Here is an 18,714-nt window from a genome sequence, read left to right as displayed (position 1 = left end):
TGGCAGCCTCCCTTCATCTTCAGGGTTGTCATCTCTACCCTTATCTGGACAACTGGCTCCTTCGTACCCCCTTGAGGGAGGAGCTTCTGCAGGATCTTCAGAGAGTGTGTGTTGCCCTTCAGACTCATGGGTTCCTGATCAATTGGGCTGCCATCTCAAGATCTGACCTTTATAGGGGCAAGGTTCCACCCAGATATCAACAAGGTGTTCCTGCCTCCTCTCAGGATGAAGGCTTTGTAGTCCCTGGCCCTGGACTTGATGTTCAGTCCCGTAGTCTCAGTCCGCATTTGGCTTCATCTATTGGGCTTCGTGGTGGTAATTCCTTGGGCACAGTTTCACCTCAGGCCTTTGTGGATCCATCCGTTGTCCTTTTGGGATCTCACAGTTAACAGGGTTGGGGGGCTACTCTGGGAGAGCATTCCATCCAAACTCGCTGGTATTTTCAGGAAGGCCACAGGTCCTCCAACTGGAGGAAATTGATGGCTGTTTTCAGGGCAGTCATGGGGTTCTCTCATCTTCATGTGGTGGTGAAGTTTGAAAATCAAGTAACTGTGACATATCTCAACAACCAGGGAGGTATTCATTCCCTGTCCCTCAATGCTGTGATGCTGCCTTTGTTTCAGTGGGGAGATTTGCATCTTCTATCCCTGAGGGCGGTGCATATTCTGGGAGTGGACAATGAGGTTGCAGATACCCTAAGTTGTTTTTTCCTCCCTCACAGGAACTGTTTCTCTCGGGATGTGTTTCATCAGGTTTGCAGGAGATTTGGTTTTCTCTTCCTGGATCTATTTGCTTCGTGGCTAAATGCTCTGGTTCCCATGTTTTATGCCCAGTCCCATCAAGTGGGAGCCTGGGGGATGGATGTCTTGACTATTCCTTGGCCAGATCACCTGTTGTATGCCTTTCCTCCACTGACTTTGATTCCCCAAATTCTAAATCAGTTAAGTGGGGAATCCTAGGTGGTGATTTGGTGGTTCCTTTTTGGCCCCGGAGGTCGTGGTTTCCAACTTTCTAGCTGATGGCAATCGAGGGTCCTTGGTTGATTCTCTGCTCTCAGTTTCCTCTCCAGTCAGTCCCCTCTCTGGATCTCCGGCATCTGCGCCTGTTGGTGTGGAAGTTGAGAGGAGTGGGCTGCAGCGCAAGGGCCTTCCCCACAATTTAGCAGTGGCTGTTCAGCACTCAAGGAAGCCAGCTACTTTTCAGTTTTATAATCACCATTGGGGTAATTTTCAGAGATGGTGTGAGCCGGTTGGGGTGTTCCCTGCCTACGGTCCTTCAGTTTTTGTGGGAGGGTTTTGAGAAACAATTGTCTGTGTCCACTTTGCGTGCTCATTTGGCAGCTATTAAGGCATTCTGTTCTCCTTGGAGGAATCTGCAGGATGTGGGTGACGTGGTTGTTAGGTTGCTTCAGAGTTTTTCTCTGGAGCGTCCGGTAATGAAGTCCTTTTTTTCTTTCTGGGACTTCTTTTTGTCCCAAGGGGTCTGGTTTCAGCTTCTTTGGAGCCATTTGAGGTTGCTGACATTGTTTGTCACCTTTAAGGTAGTGTTTTTTATGGCCGTGACTTCGGCACGGCGAGCACCCTCATGGCCAGGGAACCCACTCCATCTTTTATGGAGGATGGGGTTGTGTTGCGTTTGGACTCTTCCTTTGTCCCTAAGGTGCCTTTCCAATTTCATTGTTCTCAGGAAGTGGTGTTGCCAGCTTTGGTGGTGAGTGATGGGGATGCCTCTGAAGTGGATTGGTGTTTGTTGGATGTGAAGAGGGCTTTGTTTCTTTTGGGGCTGCCTCGAGGGGGGCAAAAGGCCTCCTCAGTTTCGGGCAACAGGTGGATCCAGGGGGCTATTGAACTTGCCTTTTCTGTGTCAGGGGTTCCTCCTCCTGCGGGGGTCCAAGGCAGGTCTACGAGGGGGTGGCGGCCTCCTGAGCTAAGCTTCGTTGGGGGGTGTCCATTCATGAAATCTGTCGGGCTGCTACCTGGGCTGCTTCTGACACTTTTGTTAGGCATTATTGTTTGCAGAATATTTTGAGTGATGATATTAACTTTGGCCTTGGAGTTTTGAGGGCAGCTTGTTCTTAACCTGCTGTTGTGTTTTCTTCTGCTGTTAATAAACCTCTGTTTTGGGTTACTGCATTTTTCATATGGTCTCCCTTATTGTGGTTGTTTTCTAGGTAGGCTCCGAGTTTTCAGAAGGCAGGTTCTGGAAGCTTGGGTATTCTCCATATTGTGATGAAAAGGACGAGGACTAGAGGGACCTGGGGGTAATATCCTATTATTTACCGGTAATATTCATTACTCCTGGTCTTGTTGTTCTCGCCCCATTCATCACACCCTGCCCATTCTGCCAGCCTTCTGTTCTGTGGCTTGGTAGTACAGGAGGAATGCTGGGTAAGTATACATTATGTACTACTAGCGGGAAGGGGACCCAGCATTCCTCGTGTTCTCTTTTTCTGTTGCAGAGGGAGGTATTTCTCCATATTGTGATAAATGGTACGAGGACAACAGAGCTAGGAGTAATGAAGATTACCGGTAAGTAATAGGACATTATTCATTGCACCTTCCCTTCACCTGAGCCCCAGCGCCTGTTTGGTAAACACCTGATTAGTTATGGGTGTGTGAATGTGGCAGGGTCTGACAAACATATTCTTGTGGTGCAGTGTCTGGAAACTTTGTTAAAAACGTAGTCTCAGATAGTAATTATCTATTGTTTCCACAATACTGGAGTACTGGAGTGGCAGTTACAACTGCATGAGGGACCACACCCAGTGGGTTGATCTTGCATGGCACGTCTGATTGTATTGAATTCACTACAACCACGAGCACTACTGGTGTTAGGTTATATATTTATTCACAGTTTTCACTGACTTACTGCTACTAAAAAATTACTAAAGTGGGATCGATGCATCAGTGACTGTAGAGCTTGTATTGCCCCTTGACTTGTCACTTTGCCACACAACAGCCGTACACCCAACAGATCTCCATGAGCTGACCACCTGCATTATTACAACAGTACTTAAAACAAAACCACAGCAATTCATGGCCTAGTTGTGAACAGCACGGCTCTGTGCCCTTTCTTTGTCTGAGCTTTATGTTCCTTGGCAACAGACCCAGGTCAAGGTCTACCAACACATTGTCCTACAACAATAGTTTCCATTAGACACAAATCCTGGCCACATCGTAAATACAGCATGGCTTCAAGCACTAAGCATCTGATGCTACAATGGCACATTCAGGTCGAGCTGAACTGAAACATTGGACTGCAATAGCTGTGCATAATAGACAACTGCTAGCATGTTGTGCACATAATTTAGCTGCACATTAGTAGGTTACTGTCCTACAACTATACAAACTGAAAGGTAAATCCAGTATACTGACACATCTATATTCAACCATCCTAATAAAGTTAACTTAAACCTACTCATAACCACATGAAAGGCAAAGATGCCACTCAAAATTTCTACAACCTGAACTTAGCCAAATGTCAACAGATCACTTCAACTCTGGTCAACAAGAATCCCCAAACTGCAAAATAGACCCAGATTCTGAAAGTGCTTTGCAAACTTTCCCATTCCATGCAGTGGTACTGGTAACTGCACTATCAATTCTAATGGTAATGTTGACAACAATATTGTGAGGCACAACACTATTTTAGTGCCTTGCCTTGGGCCACCACCCACAGAAAATTAATACGTGCCAAACTAACTGTATCATACCATGTATTGCCTGTTTCTAAAGCATAGCGTGCTGTTTTCGGCATCTTTCCCAGCATTCCATTAGCACTTTAAAGCAGACAGTTGTCTGCATGTTTATCAAATTATAGGGTGGCACTGCAAAATAGTCACCACATTTACATTTTCAATAATGAATTATCGTATTGTGTGACAATCCACGTAGAAGCATTTCTGCTTATCACAAGAGATATACCAATATCTGTTCCATTCAAAGATACCTTCCTCTCATAGGCACATATCCCAGTCCCGTGCCCCATATGTTTCAGTTCAGCAACCCGTATGTGCCCGTACAATTTGTTTCCATGTCTATCTTCTAATGTTGGTGCACAGTTTATTTGCCTAAAAATTCAGAGAATAGGTGCTAGCAGAGTCGTTGTTCTGATTCCAAAATGATCGCTCCCATGCAAGTCGTGTATGTCTCATAAGATGCATAGTGCCAGACCACTCCAAGATGGCGATTGTGCTTCCTATGGTCTTGGTAGATGCACGTTAGCACTATTAGACTAGAATTACTGGAGCGTTTCTTCAAGAAATAGACCCATCTACAGGAAGTACCTGGTGGATTCATCAAAATTCCCTTCATTCCATTGCATATCATTCAGTTCTCAATGGATGGACGGTGGAGCATCCTGTGGTGTCCGTGTTACCCCGTGATGCCATGGAGTGTCAGGGTCATGAGGGTTCCCTGGAGAGTTGTTGAACCAGTGGGACCAGGGATCAGCATCTAAGTAAACCTTCTCCTGAAGGGTAATTTATAAATCCATCTACCTTGCAATAATCCCTCTCCCAAGAAAACTATGAACTTTTGTATTTTTACACACTATTCGGCATCTCAACAACGGCGAAGAGGTTAGGATTCTTAATAGTTTGTCAATGGGACTCTCTGTATTGTGTGTTCTACATTTAGTCACGCTCGTCTGGACGATGTGTGTGATTTTGTGGTGGTTATATAGTGCCATGTTTTGTGCTCTGTTCTGCTTGTCAGCTTACCCAGTGATGCTTGGAATGTCATGGCTATAAAGGTTCCTTGGAGGACTGTTGGGCCAGAAGCACCAGAGCTGAACCTCTGCATCTGCTTCTTGTGTGGTCATTTATGTATCTATTTAGCTTACAATACACCCTCTTCTAATCCACTGATGTTATCTGCATACGCCTACAAGCCACTTGCATCACAACACATCCTTTTTGGGCACTGGAGTGCGTTTATCCATTTCATGCAAATAGCCTTTTCCGTCTTCCTATGGCAAGTGAATCTTTGGTTAACCCAGCAAATACAGATGTTGGTGTGATTGTAAATGATACTGCTAGAGGTCTGGCATCACTCACTGACAGTAGGATTCAATGCCACTAAGGCTTGTGCTTTCCACAGCTCTAGACACTCTTATTCCACCTGCTCCCAAGTTTTGTTGTGCCCATTGTCACCCCTCCATCTACTGCTACCTGCCTCGACCCCGTTGTTCGAGTGACCTCTGTGAAGTGTGTAGCATCTACCTGAAACATCATTGGTGTGGCTGGTTGCTGTGTGGCCGCATCTGTGTGGTACACTTGCTGCTGCTGTTGCCTTGCGCTGTGCCCTTAGCAGGCTGAATTTGATAAATGACTGATTGACTCTGGAACCGCCTGCACATCTGTTCATGCGTGTTGCTAAATTAAGAGGCCATCTTGAAATGGATGCATGCCTTTTCCAGCTAGATGCAGTATTTCATTAACAGCAAAGTACGTGACTCAAAATGTAATAATGAGCTACATTTCGGGATAAGGACATTGCCAAGGTCTTTGGGTGCAGAGCTGAGTTATTTTTAAAAGGAGTGAATATGTGGATTGGATTTGGTAAATCAGTTAAAAGAAATGTTAGTAAAGCGAACCTGTAAAGATTACAATAGATACTTGCAGATCAGATTATTACTCAGTATTATGAAAAAGTAGGTCGTACTAGTGGACAGAAATGAGGTCCAAGCAGAAATGGTAGTGATTGCAGAGCTCCCACATGAGCAGCAAAGGTATAGCACTGGAGTGAATTGGTGCTGGGATTAGTGGTGTAGCTCTCCTAGAGGTGGACTTCATCTTTCTTTTGATGCAGGAGGCCAGCTGGCAGCAATCGCCAGCCATAAACTTCTTTGTATTGTTCAAATTCCTAGAGCCTATGCTGATTCGGCCTGTGGTCACTACACCTCAGAAACAGCCAACACGTTTGCTGACTTGCAGCATCTCCAGGCACAAAACAGGAACCAGCAACCAACCAAATAGTCCAGGTAGCTAGAGTCAGAAGTTCTGCAGGGTTTGGCTGAAGGTGCACAGGGTGAACATCTTGGATTAATAGTCAGATGCCCCTCATGCATACAGCCCTACATGCCTCAAATATTATACATGCAAAAAGTCACATTTCCTATGCCCACTTCTACTGTTCTCCATTTATTTGATGTCAGAGGATTGCTTACTTGGCCAGCTTGATGGCTTAACATTCAGTAGACTTTTTTTTAGAAAGATATCAGAGCACAACTACTGGCAATGAACGAGGCAGAGGTTTGGAGATCCCAAGGGCAGATAGAGTAGACTCAATTACCTGTCCAGTGGGGTTCACTATAGAGATGTGTGGCCATCGTAATGATGAATAGATTTTCAGACAAGCACTCAAGAATTCAAGGTAGCCAGGCCAACAACCAGGCGCTCACTAATGTTACCTGGGAACTAGTAAGGAACATTTAGTGCCAAAGTGGTGGTGTTGAAGAACTAGGGTTGGCTACCGCACAACCTCAAACATAACCCCCAAAACAGGGGTCAATAACCAATAAACGAGGAAAGTTCTGATCACTCAAAGTTCCAAGGTAAGTCAATGTCCAATTTCAAGGGCTGTCGGGCTTCCAGTTGCTTTATTTCAGTCTACCAATTGTTTCATACTGCAACAAGAACAGTCTTATCTCTGATCCATCATATGGTTCATATCGCATCAGTATGTAACAACAACAGCCCCACCATATGGTTCATACAGCATCAGTGTGTAACAGGAACAGAAAGCGTGTTTCTTCATACAGCAAATAGGCCCTCAACTTCCTCAGGGCTGGATGAATATCAAATTGTAAGGCCTTCAGAACCTGAGTCCATTTCAGTCTCCAACGAGTATCTGCATATCAGTCATTCGAGTAACGGAGAGTACTCCATGTTGTAGTATCAACGTGCTGCTGCTGTATGAACCTTATGAAGGATCAGAGATAAGACTGTTCTTGTTGCAGTATGAAATAATTGGTGGATCTGAAATAAAGTAGCTGGAAGCCTGACGACCCTTGAAATTTGACATTGACTTACCTTGCAACTTTGTGTGCTCAGAACTTTCCTCATTTAGATATTGTCAGACAATGTTTGATTGGAAGGGCCAGCATAGCATTGCATTGTTAGGTGTGCTCTTCATTATTTATCTTTATGATCAGAAATGAAGAACCAGGTGAAGATTACAAACATCTACTTTGGGAAGAGTATGCAAAGGTGGCCATAAGTGTGCTGCTCTATCTCTGGTGTCTATTGATGAGCTACTTAGGGTGAAGGCAGGTAGTCACCACGATAAAGGGCAGCATCCCTCTCTCCCTACCATCTGTGAGAGCTATGTGGGGGCACTTGGCAGGTATATCAAAAGTCCCTGGTCTAAGTAACATCTGTTGTGTATTGTGCTGGGGTCTGTTGAAGGGTTCATGGTGCTCTACTGGTTGCTTTGTGACACCCTTGTTGTATAGCTATGTATTCATACTGACTAGCAGAGGCACTGCTAGAATAACTAAATACAATAACATCATTAAAAAAAGATCTCAACTCGAGTGTGGAGCTCCATATTGTAAAATGATATAATAATGTGTATCTTCTGCTTTTTCACGCACAGTACGTCTTTGATTACCACGATGGAGATGTGTTTGGCTGCGTAGCGGACATCGGCTGGATCACTGGGCACAGCTACATAGTCTATGGGCCACTCTGCAATGGTGCCACCACACTTCTGTTTGAGAGCATCCCAGTGTACCCCAATCCCGGTAAGGAGAGGCAGAAACCGTACAGCTAGCACTAATCCATGCTCACATTACATAGGCTGATCAGGTATCCCACATTCGCCAGAACAGACCCTGTTTTTCACGTTCTGGTCTGGGAGATTTCAGTAAATTTAGCTTACGTATCAGTTTTCAGAAAGAGTCGACTAATATAGTGGGAAGCAAGTTTTTCTGTGTTATATGTGCTGGACTAATTAGCAACATTTATAACTAAGCACTTTAACAGATTAAACTATGCCACTAGTGTCTCACTGTCTGTTTTTCTTTTCTTTGTTGGTAAGCGCTGTCAATTATCATTCTATGCCCCTCTGTGAAGCAAAATTGTAGTCCTAGTTCTCCGTAGAATGCCCCGTTTGTGATTTTCACTATCTGGTCCCCCTAACATTAAGACATGAGTAAGTCATGGCAGCTTGCATTTAGAGAAAACACATTGCTTTATATTTCACCACAGTTAACACAACTTGTTAGGTATCAAGGTAATCTTGAGCCGTAGTCTCTAAGCAAAATAAATGCCCTTATACCTGCTGATGTGACATGATATAACCCTGCTAAGGTGGCTAGCAAAATATAGCAATTTCCATTGATGCTGGGAGACATTCTGTTTTCACTGGGGTTAAAGCTACCATGTCCCTAGAACCACGCTGTACCTCACTAATGAGCTCTAACTAGGATGAAACTGGTCCTGGGTTGTTTGTGTTCCCATTTAGGGAGGACCTGGTCTGGCAGTTTGGGCTGGGCTGTTCCCATTGGAGCATGGTTGAGGCTAATTTGCATATGGCTGGGTCCAAACTGAGGTGGCATGGTATGCAAGATAATGATGGACAAGGATGCAGTCACCTGTAATTACCAGTGGTTGAGAACATTCCATTTGTCACAGTTTTTTGTATACGTTAGTGAGGAACAAGTCGATGTCAACTTTGCAGCAGAATGTGCTTTCACCAGCTGTCATTTCCTTCAGTCTTTCTCTGCGAATTCTTGGTATTGTACTGAGAGTCTAAATATCCCATGTAAGGACTTAATAGGTTCCTTGTAGACAGTAGCGGCTGCTGCTAGGATGAGATGGGAGGGCAGGGAACCAATAATTAAAAACCAAGATGTACCTGCTGCCTCAGTGTTCCACCTCTCCTGCTGCCTCAATTCTTCTGGTCTTCTTCCTCCCTTCCTCACCCAATCCCGACGCTTCTCTCATGCTGTAACCAGCATGAAAGAAGTGATGGGATTGGTCTGAGTGGGCAGAAATGCCGCTCAGGGAAGGAGTGAGAGACTGCGCTTGGTTTCCATACGGCTGTGCAACACAGCTGGTTGGAGAGTTCTAAGTGCGCATGTCAGTTTGGCCGGCCTTGGACATACCACTCTTCCTCCCTGGTGACGTGGGGTGGCTGGCCCCACCCCACCCTTACTAAGCGGAAAAAGAAAGTGATAATAAAATATTTTTATAATCACTTTATTTTTCGGCTTTCAGCAGCGGGGCGACATTCCCCCACGATAGTGGAGGAGCCACCCCTGCCTGTAGATACATCAAGGTGAACAACAAATCCTATGAGGCAGTAGGTTACCTCACCTTTTTTCTGCAAAGCTAATCAAATAACTAATTCCAGTTACATTTAAGGAAAGTCCTCCTCGGCTGTATTCTATTACAAACAATGAGTTCCTTGACCCATCTTTGCAGATTTTTCTAGCAGTGGCTTATTCAGTTTCCTCTTTCAGGGAGATACTGGGAAACTGTGGAGCGTTTGAGAATCAACCAGTTCTATGGAGCACCAACAGCCATCCGCCTACTGCTGAAATACGGAGATGATTGGGTGAAGAAATATGACCGGTCATCCATCAAAACCCTGGGCTCAGGTATGTTACGTAAAGATAAGACTTACCATTTAAGGTGGATTGTGGGGCTCTCATCCTTCAAAATTCTTAGTTCCGGTGTGCCTCGAAGTGATCAGCAATCAGTTACCTGGTTCGAGATGCTTTATGAGTAAGTCATCCATCAAAACCCTTGCTCGAATGCATTATGGGAAAATCGGCTATTATGCTCAGTGTTTCAGATACATTATGGGAAGATCATTCTGTAAAATTCACAGCAATGCAATGGAGAGATCAGTCATCAAACACACAACTTTGGTGCTTTACGGTGAAGTTCTTCCTTAAAACCCTTTTCGATTACATGATGAAAAAATTAGCCATCGCATCTGACGTTTCAGGTGCATTATGGGAAGTACACTCATCAATGCCCCTGACGGAAGTGGGTTATAGGAAGGCCAGCCATCAAGAACAGTGCTTTGGATGCATAATGAGGAGGCCATTTATCAGACCCTATGAAACCTTTGTTTCACTCTTTAAAAACCCTTGCCCCGGTACATTATAGTAAGGTCAACTTTCAAGCCCATTGCTTAAGATGTAACATGGGAAGATGAGTCACGGAAGCCCTGGGTACAGGTGTTTTCTAGGGAGCTAATCACATACGATTGGTAAAGAGAATTCTAGGTTGCATCGGATATGACAAATTGTGTTTATGTGCAAGTGGGTGCCGGCAAACTAACGCATTATTCAGGTGCACTTTGGATAGGTCCATCAGCCTAAACCATAGACCATGTAGCATTTCACTCTGTTCACTATGGGCTACATAACACTGAGTTCTTCATTAATAAACAAACTTCCAACTTCCCCCTGCAGTTGGCGAACCCATCAACACAGAGGCCTGGGAGTGGTATTTTCGAGTGGTCGGTGAGAGACGCTGCCCCATTGTGGATACTTGGTGGCAAACAGGTAAGAAACTGGAAGAATTTTGAAGGGGAAGGAAGTGTAGGAGATGGTGAGGGGCAAGAGACGTGCTTCTGGTCATGATGAGAAGGCCCATCTCCCTGGGCATGGGCAAAGTATCTGTCAGGCTATGACTCACTCAGTGGTTCTGATCCAATACCCTCTCCAGTAGAGCTGCCTGAGTGCCAGATTACCAGGCCGTAAAACATACAAGCATAATGGTAAATTAATTTTCTACAGTAATTTTCCACAGAAAAGTAAGTCACATAAACAATTACCTGTGGGGAAGGCACTGCCATGAGCACTGAGCTCAAAGAACACTGGAGATACACCTTTTTTTCTGGAATAAAAGCAAATAATTACAATGCTAATCAAGTTGACTTTTGTATTGTGAACAGTTTTCCTAAGCATCAGTAAGGCACACACGGCCCTCAGCAATGCAAAAAAGACAGGGAGTGTGTCTCTCTCTCTCTCTCTCTCTCTCTCTCGATCGAGCCAGTAGCAGTGCGAGCTTCACCCACAGAGAACAGGTACCATGTCAGTATCACTGATCCCACATGCGCATGTGTAGTACACCGCTCCCCTGCAAACAGAACTTAAACAGAGCAGACGGCAGTGCACCCCATCCGCCTCACACACAGAACGAGGTGCCATATCGGTATCACAAATACCACATGGGCATATGTAGTACACCTACGGCAGTGCAGCACATCCGCTCCACACATACTACAGTCCCACGTCGGTATCACAGATATCACATGGACATAGGTAATACACCTACGGCAGTGCAGCACATCCTCTCCACACATACTACAGTTCCACGTCGGTATCACAGATATCACATGGGCATAGGTAATACGCTTTTCCCTTGCACACAGACCCGGAATAGAGCAGGGCACCCCATCCGCCTCACACACAGAACGAGGTGCCATATCGGTATCACAAATACCACATGGGCATATGTAGTACACCTACGGCAGTGCAGCACATCCGCTCCACACATACTACAGTCCCACGTCGGTATCACAGATATCACATGGACATAGGTAATACACCTACGGCAGTGCAGCACATCCTCTCCACACATACTACAGTTCCACGTCGGTATCACATGGGCATAGGTAATACGCTTTTCCCTTGCACACAGACCCGGAATAGAGCAGGGCACCCCATCCGCCCCACACACACAGAACAGGTACCATATTGCCTTCAGCAGTGCAAGCTGCTGACACATAGACACACCACCGGCCCAGCCATGGTTGTACATCGGGGATGATACCGGGCATTGGCCAGGGTGGCATTTGCAAGAGCGGGCCATCTGGGTGGGAGTCATGGAAGTCGAGCTCATGCAGGGAGGAGCCTGGCCTGAGCAGGTACCTGTGGGCTGCAGCAGGTGATGCCCAAGCAAGGAGTCTGGGTGCCACTCAGCGGCCCTGCGGGACAGAGTCCAATCAGATCGAGCCCACAAGAATAGAAATTGTTCACCAGCAACAAATAACACTCCAGTTCCCAAAGGCTGCTCGGGTCTTCAGCTGCCAAAGAGCTGGACCTAAATGAGATGTACAGACAAAAGGAGCCACCTAGAAAAGCCTTTCAATGACCAACGGGTGAGAATGTACTCAGTCAGTCACATGACAGGTTTTGCCGACCCATTCATTCCAAGTTCACCAGACTTTCCGTCCGCTGATAAAATACAGTAACCTTGTGTGTCATCATTACAGGTCAAAATAAGTCCAGTGAGGTAGAAATGACAGACAGATGACTTATTTCTCAAAATAACAGACTGTCCATGGAATGTTTAGATAGGTGGCTATCCTAAAGCCACGAAAAATGGGACTTTGCCATTTTGGAGAAGGAACTGAAACGGACAAACCTGCTATTTTCGTCCACATGTGCATATGTCACAATCTACTCATCTTTTATACAGGACTGGACAAAGCAGTGACTCTTTGAGATGTATTGCATCCAAGTACTTCCGAACGTGTAGCCATTTCTTAGTTGGTATTTCTCCAATAGTTGTACTCTAAAGAGTATGCTATGCCAAAGCGTAATAGGAGAGCAAGCTGCTTCACTGACCAAGGGTAAGAGGGCGCCACAGAGTATTGGAATAGCTGCTGTGAGACCAGGACTGACATCTGAATGACAGCCAGTCTTGCAAAGGTGAGGGGACATCACATGAAGTCTGTGCAACTTGCTGGAAAAGACGGAGGATCTGTCTAGCACCATGAAGCCTGCCTTCCTTCTCAGAAAGGGAAGAAGTGTGCCTCTGCCTCAAGGAAATGAGACTGTCCAGGAGGACAAGCCCGGCCATGTTCCGGGTGTGCGGAGCACCCAGTAGAAACAAACTTGTAGCAGGGGCACCATCAGCATAACCAGCGTGGAAGGTCACCATGTCTCACCGTGCAGTTCATGTGGCAAACTGTGTGAAGAAGACTTGCAACTCAAGCCAGCTGAGTGCAGTCTTCTACCACTGCGGCATACCCAGATGGATTAGTGCTACCACTGCGCCACGCACAACATATCCGGGGAAAGTCCCCATCAGCGCTATAGCAAGAGCATGCCCCCATGGCCGAGAAGCCACAACTGCCAAAGACAAACCCCTGTCAACTAGGCCCTACACTACAGCCTAGCAACTCCAGGGAGGAGTACGGCTCCACCTGCATTCCTGCTAACTCCGTGGGTGCTGCAGTCCCTAGAAGCATGCTAATCACAGCTGCTGTTGCTGCCTCCCCTGCAAACAGTTAAAATGGAGCCCGGAAATGAAAGACTGAGAATGTATCTTGAACTGTAAAGACCGTCCTGCATTTAGAGATATATAACACTGCCAGCATGAACTCCTTTTGCTCAAGATCACGTGAACTATCCTACCAGTTATGAAACAGTGATTGCTTAGTGAACTCATATCTGTGTCTGTTTCTGACTATGTGCAGTTATCCCTCACTAGACCTGGGGAAGCCTACAGGAACAGGGCGCTAAAGCCATAGAAAACCTAGCGGAAACCCATAGTCCGGAATATCGGACCCTGCACTGAACCCCACTGGTATGTAAGGTGTTTCGTTTTGCACTAACTTTACTTCTTCTAAGACAAGCACTGGGCTGGAAAGTAAGTTATCATGTCTCTTGATTGATTTTTGAGTTCTGAGTCTTTGCCCCACACTACCTTCCTGAGATCCCTTTGACTGCTCACCCTCGATACCTACCCTGACAGTCGAGGGCAGAAGGGGTGTTCTCGGCCCATTTTGTAGAGCCATACTAGGACAACCCCCCAGGACGCCAGACAAAAATGTCCCCAACCCAACCACGACAGTTTTGGCCAAGAAGACTCTCTCTGCCCTGTGGCCCCCAGCACAAGGTCTGACATAACGCACTTTACATCCACCACACATTTGACTGAACGCACATACACAGGGAGAACATATTGTAACTCACTGTCACACATGCACGCCACTGGCAGTGCCAGAGGGAGGCACATGAGCAGTTTCAAACTGCGGAACTAGTAAGTAGAGTGGGGCTGTGGAGCTGACAATCACTCCTGATAGCATGTAAGGTAGATCAACAAATGTTTTTTTGGTGGAGCAGGTAGGGCTCAGTGAGAGACAATTGGCAGGGAGCATGCAGGTAGATCAGCAGGTGACTTATCTATGGATGAAGTAAGGAAGCAGCGTGGCGCTACAGTGGGTGCACACTGGCAGATAAGGAGAGTGCTCACTCAGTACAGCCACGGGCGTTGGGACATGGGCAGTGCCCTTTCTGCAGAGGAGATTACTTGCAAGTCTTCCTCGTACACATGCTTGTGACTCTGACTTCAGTGGGACTGGATTAAGAAGAGATGTCCATGTGCATCATGCTCCCTCCCCACATTGATGGGTGATGCCAGACTCTTCATTCATGACACACACGGGTACCTCCACAGAGCAGAGGACACATGCCACTTTTTTCTCACATATACCACATAAGTGTCTGAAAGATGTATAATGGGACAATATGGTGCATAATAAATACAATAAAATAACGACAAATATATGTAAATGAGCATCTGTAAGTACTTTAAACTCGCTTTGCTGCATTTTCCCACAGAGACCGGGGGCATCTGCATTGCTCCAAGACCGTCAAACCGGGGCGATGAGATCCTACCTGGCATGGCCATGAGACCCTTCTTTGGAATCAGCCCCGCTCTGCTGGATGACAAGGTATTGATGCAGGTGCAGAGGGACCAGAGACACTGGGAAGTTCTGAGACCATGGAGGAAGAGGGGTTAGTGAGTCCTTGTATTGCTAAGACTACCAGAGGCAAAGGAGGTCCTGTTGCTATACAGTTCTGTAACTACCCGGGTCACCAAGGTGTCTACATAGTCCTGGGACAGATGTGTCAGGGTGTCCATGCAGGGCCAAGATTAATATGGATAGAGGTGACATAGGGCAGATTACTAGGAGCAGAGAGGCGAAGGCATTCTCATGAAGTAGAGGAAACATCTAAGAGGGCAACGCTGAAACAAATGTGGAATAATAACTGCAGTATTAATATAGGAGCACAAATATTACGGCAGATAAGTATAGTTTAGCTACTACCTTTATATTACTAGGGTCCTGTACGGGGTTCGATCGGAGCAGGAAATACGCCTGGGCAACAAAATAAACGTGCTGCCGCCATTAATGAACTAGATAGATAAAAACGTGGCCCATGTTTGTTTATCAGAGCAATTTTGAACGTGTAAAGACGCGCTGCTTAATGTTTCTGCAAGTAATGCAAGACCGCATGCATTTGAGCTTGATCCAGGCAATGTTTGTTTTAATATCAGGAAAATTAACATTACAAATTGGCCCAGCAGATCATGAAACAGGTCCCCCAACAGCCAAAAACTGGCCCACACACTGATTTGTCAGTCCAGCTGTACGGGCAGTGCCCGGTTGTCCTATAGGTCAATTCGACCCTGGTCCTGTAATTATAAGCCAGAGAATAGTGGTGATATGCAACAGCCACTACCAACATCATACATAAACAGCACAGTCATCATATTCTCGGGTTCATGTACATGGCAGACTCTGTCATCATGTACCCAAACAGGTCCTCAGGGTCCTCGGCCCTAGACTCGTGTGCCCATGCCCAGGCTGATCCTTTGTGTGCTCAGCCATAGCCACCGTATGTCCAGCTATGGCTTCAAATGCTACAGAAACATCTCACATACCGGACTGTAACCTCGAGGGCCATTTATATTCCTTCCGGCATATATTGTATGTTGTGCAAATCTAGCTCTTACGTGCAGTGGAGATTTGTATATACCACAAACACAAGGTGATCTACATAAAACAGTGTTATATTTATTTATGTGGGTGGTACAGACAAAACCAAATTTTAGAAACCAGGATGTGACACGCATTATTGGAAGTCTTCTAGACAGAACACTACACGTTTGCTTTTTATATGGCATCATGCATATTTACACAGTTACCCATATTTGCATTACACCACTTACGCTTACAGTCACAGGGGGATAAAGTGATTTGTCCAGCAAACATAAAAATCGATTGCCGAAGATGGGATTATATATCATGAATCTGGTTTCTAAAATCTTTAGCTTTGGCCCAGGACCCCTCTCCTGGAGTAGATGCCTCAAATGTTTAGGTGGCACTTCCACATGCCCAACCTCATAAACCTAACGCAGCCCTTTAATGCAAAGGTCTGCGCTCATATGACTAGGAGTACCAGTTATGCCCAGGACCGATTCCTTAAGTGCATCTATACCTAAGATGCTCAGGTGTCGCTCTATCAAGAGAAATACTGAGTTGAGCTCATGGCGTTGCAGCAGGCAGGGGAATGGGTGCATTAGATGGGCCTGGCACCCCTACTCTGCCATCAGTATTTACACAGTTATTACGACCACGTGTAGAAATGCAGACGTGGCCGCTATTAATAAAGGGTCTGTTTTCCACTGAGGCGTTCCAAGTGACGACACAAACTTCACAAACAAAGCGTGGCTTGGGTATGATATAACTTGGAACACGAGATGGAAAACCTTTCGCTATTAATAACTTGCCTTCTACTAATGTCTATGGTCCTCCACGACTCTGCACTACACCCTTTCAGCTGATCGCATGCATTAGGTGTGCAGCAGGAGATACGTTTTACCCTTCTACGTCCCTCATTTCCCCTAAAAACGTATATGACACCCTGCCACACTCCTACACCCCCTGTAAAAAAATAAACAGCTGATATCTAGCCAGACTCACTCACCCAAAGCCCCATTAATCCCTAACCTTATTGAACAACAGACCTGGCGGCTCTCTCCAGTATCTGGGCCTTTGCGTCCCCTCCCGCTCCCAGGGCGCTGCTCGCCGCCGTCCGCGGGAGACCGAGAGCTGGGCCCCCGCCGACAGCCCTCTGTGAGGACACGTGCGGACATCCCTTGCAGTGGCGCGCGGGGAACGGGATGCTCTTCTCGGCCTTGTTCCATACCACCAAGAGTGAGCATTCAAAGCCCGTTACTGGGCTGCTGCCAGGCAAGCGATTGCCCTCTGGGTCTGTTTTTCACAATAAGGAGTTTGGTTACTGGGGAGTCTTTTCAAACCCCCTGTCACCCACAGACTTATACAAACCGGTGGGTGACGCCAGAGCATCAGCAGCGCCCCCTACCTCTTCGAGTCTGTGAAGACGGCAATGCAGGGCAGGATGGGAGAGGCTGCCACGCGTCATCTGCCATTCCACCACTTGTTCCACATCTCTAGAGACTTGGGGGAGCCAGTGGATCACTGCCCCCACGGCTAGGGCTTCAGAGCCGCGTTTTCCTTGGGTTTACATCAGAGCAGTGAATAACTTTGTAGGTTGCTGGTATGTATGTAATGTATCGCAACAGCAATGGAGTATACATACTGCCAACATAAAGGTCTGCCCGCCCGATTGAAATGTGGGCGGACCTTTATTTTGGCCACGCGGAGAGAACTCTGATGTCTGCCGTGGCCAGACTTCACCAACGGCCCTGGGGACTAAGGGATGTTGGGGAAATGTCTGCATGTCCGCCTGTCCGATTTAGATGGGCAGACATGTAGTCATTAGGGGCGAGCGCAAAGTGCTCCCTCCCTCTTCTAATCATTCTTTAGGGGGATTTTAACCACGCCCATGTTGCGTCAGTCACTTTCATTGGTTTGTGGGTTTGCTTTTTAAAATCCGCTTGATTTCATTCGTGAAAGGCATGCGTATGTCGTGCCTTTTCCGGTGTTTAGCCCTCCTCGAGAGCACCGGTAAACTACTGGAAACATACCTGGCTCCATGTTTTCCGTAAGGTTTCTGGACTACTTTTTCTCATGCAGTTGGGTAATTTTGTTCTTGTGGAAATCTCTAATGCATTAGGGTCTTTTGGTGACCACTTGGAAACTTCTTGAAATATGTTTGATGGTTAAACTCTCAGAAAGTATTACCAAGATTTACACAGAAAACTGATGGATGTAATCATGTTGCTTGCTTGCTTAATTTTCCTATATTTAATATTCACATTGGCATAGCAATAATAGTAATGGTTTTTAAAAAGTGTTTTTACCACACAATGAATTGTCTACAGAGGCCTCAATAGAAGGTGTGATTCATCTTCCTCCTTCTTTTCGGCTAAGGATAATGTCTTTCATTAGGAGTGGAAGACGTGCAGTCCTCTGAGATGTAGGCCTCCAGTGGGGAAGCTTGGGGAAGACTGCAGATCTCTGAGGGCCATGCCACACAGTCTATAATGACTCACAGTTTAATACAAGGGGTTTTATACCTGCAGTCGGTCGCCATTAGGGTTATCCTAGATTCATCACTCGGTTTACAGAAAACATACAGGCAGATCAGGCATACAAACATGCCTGTAATGTTACACCAGTCTTTCTTGCTTTATCAGTATAGGATAGATAGATAGATAGATACGGAGATAGGTAGGTAGATGGATAGATAGATAGATAGCAAATCCAAATTATCAATCAAATATTAGCTTTAAATATAATACGGAAATAATTTTCTCTTCAAACATCAGCCTAACGTTTCCAGAAAAAACATAGATTTTGTTTCTTAATGACAGTTTTGGGTAAATGAACTCACTCTCCTAGATATAACTGTGGACATTTTATGAAAATAACATTTCGTCATTCCAGCAACATATTTTCATTGCTCGTAAAGAATATCATCTTGCCGTTTTCGTCAAATGCCTGCTGCCCATATGGCCAGAATCTG

General features: G+C 45.9%; 1 protein-coding gene across 1 annotated transcript in view; it reads left to right on the top strand.

Moving 5' to 3' along the window:
* The window catches only part of LOC138260219 (acetyl-coenzyme A synthetase 2-like, mitochondrial), a 164,244-nt gene that overhangs the window by 121,156 nt on the left and 24,374 nt on the right, over positions 1-18,714 (top strand). The window contains exons 6-9 of the mRNA XM_069208500.1: positions 7,599-7,746; positions 9,469-9,606; positions 10,432-10,524; positions 14,596-14,708. Coding sequence (XP_069064601.1) covers positions 7,599-7,746; positions 9,469-9,606; positions 10,432-10,524; positions 14,596-14,708 — 492 coding nt within the window. The remainder of the gene's footprint in view (positions 1-7,598; positions 7,747-9,468; positions 9,607-10,431; positions 10,525-14,595; positions 14,709-18,714) is intronic.

The sequence above is a fragment of the Pleurodeles waltl genome, chromosome 9, assembly GCF_031143425.1.
Source record: "Pleurodeles waltl isolate 20211129_DDA chromosome 9, aPleWal1.hap1.20221129, whole genome shotgun sequence".
Classification (NCBI taxonomy): Eukaryota; Metazoa; Chordata; class Amphibia; order Caudata; family Salamandridae; genus Pleurodeles; species Pleurodeles waltl.
This window is presented reverse-complemented; position numbering and strand designations above follow the sequence as displayed.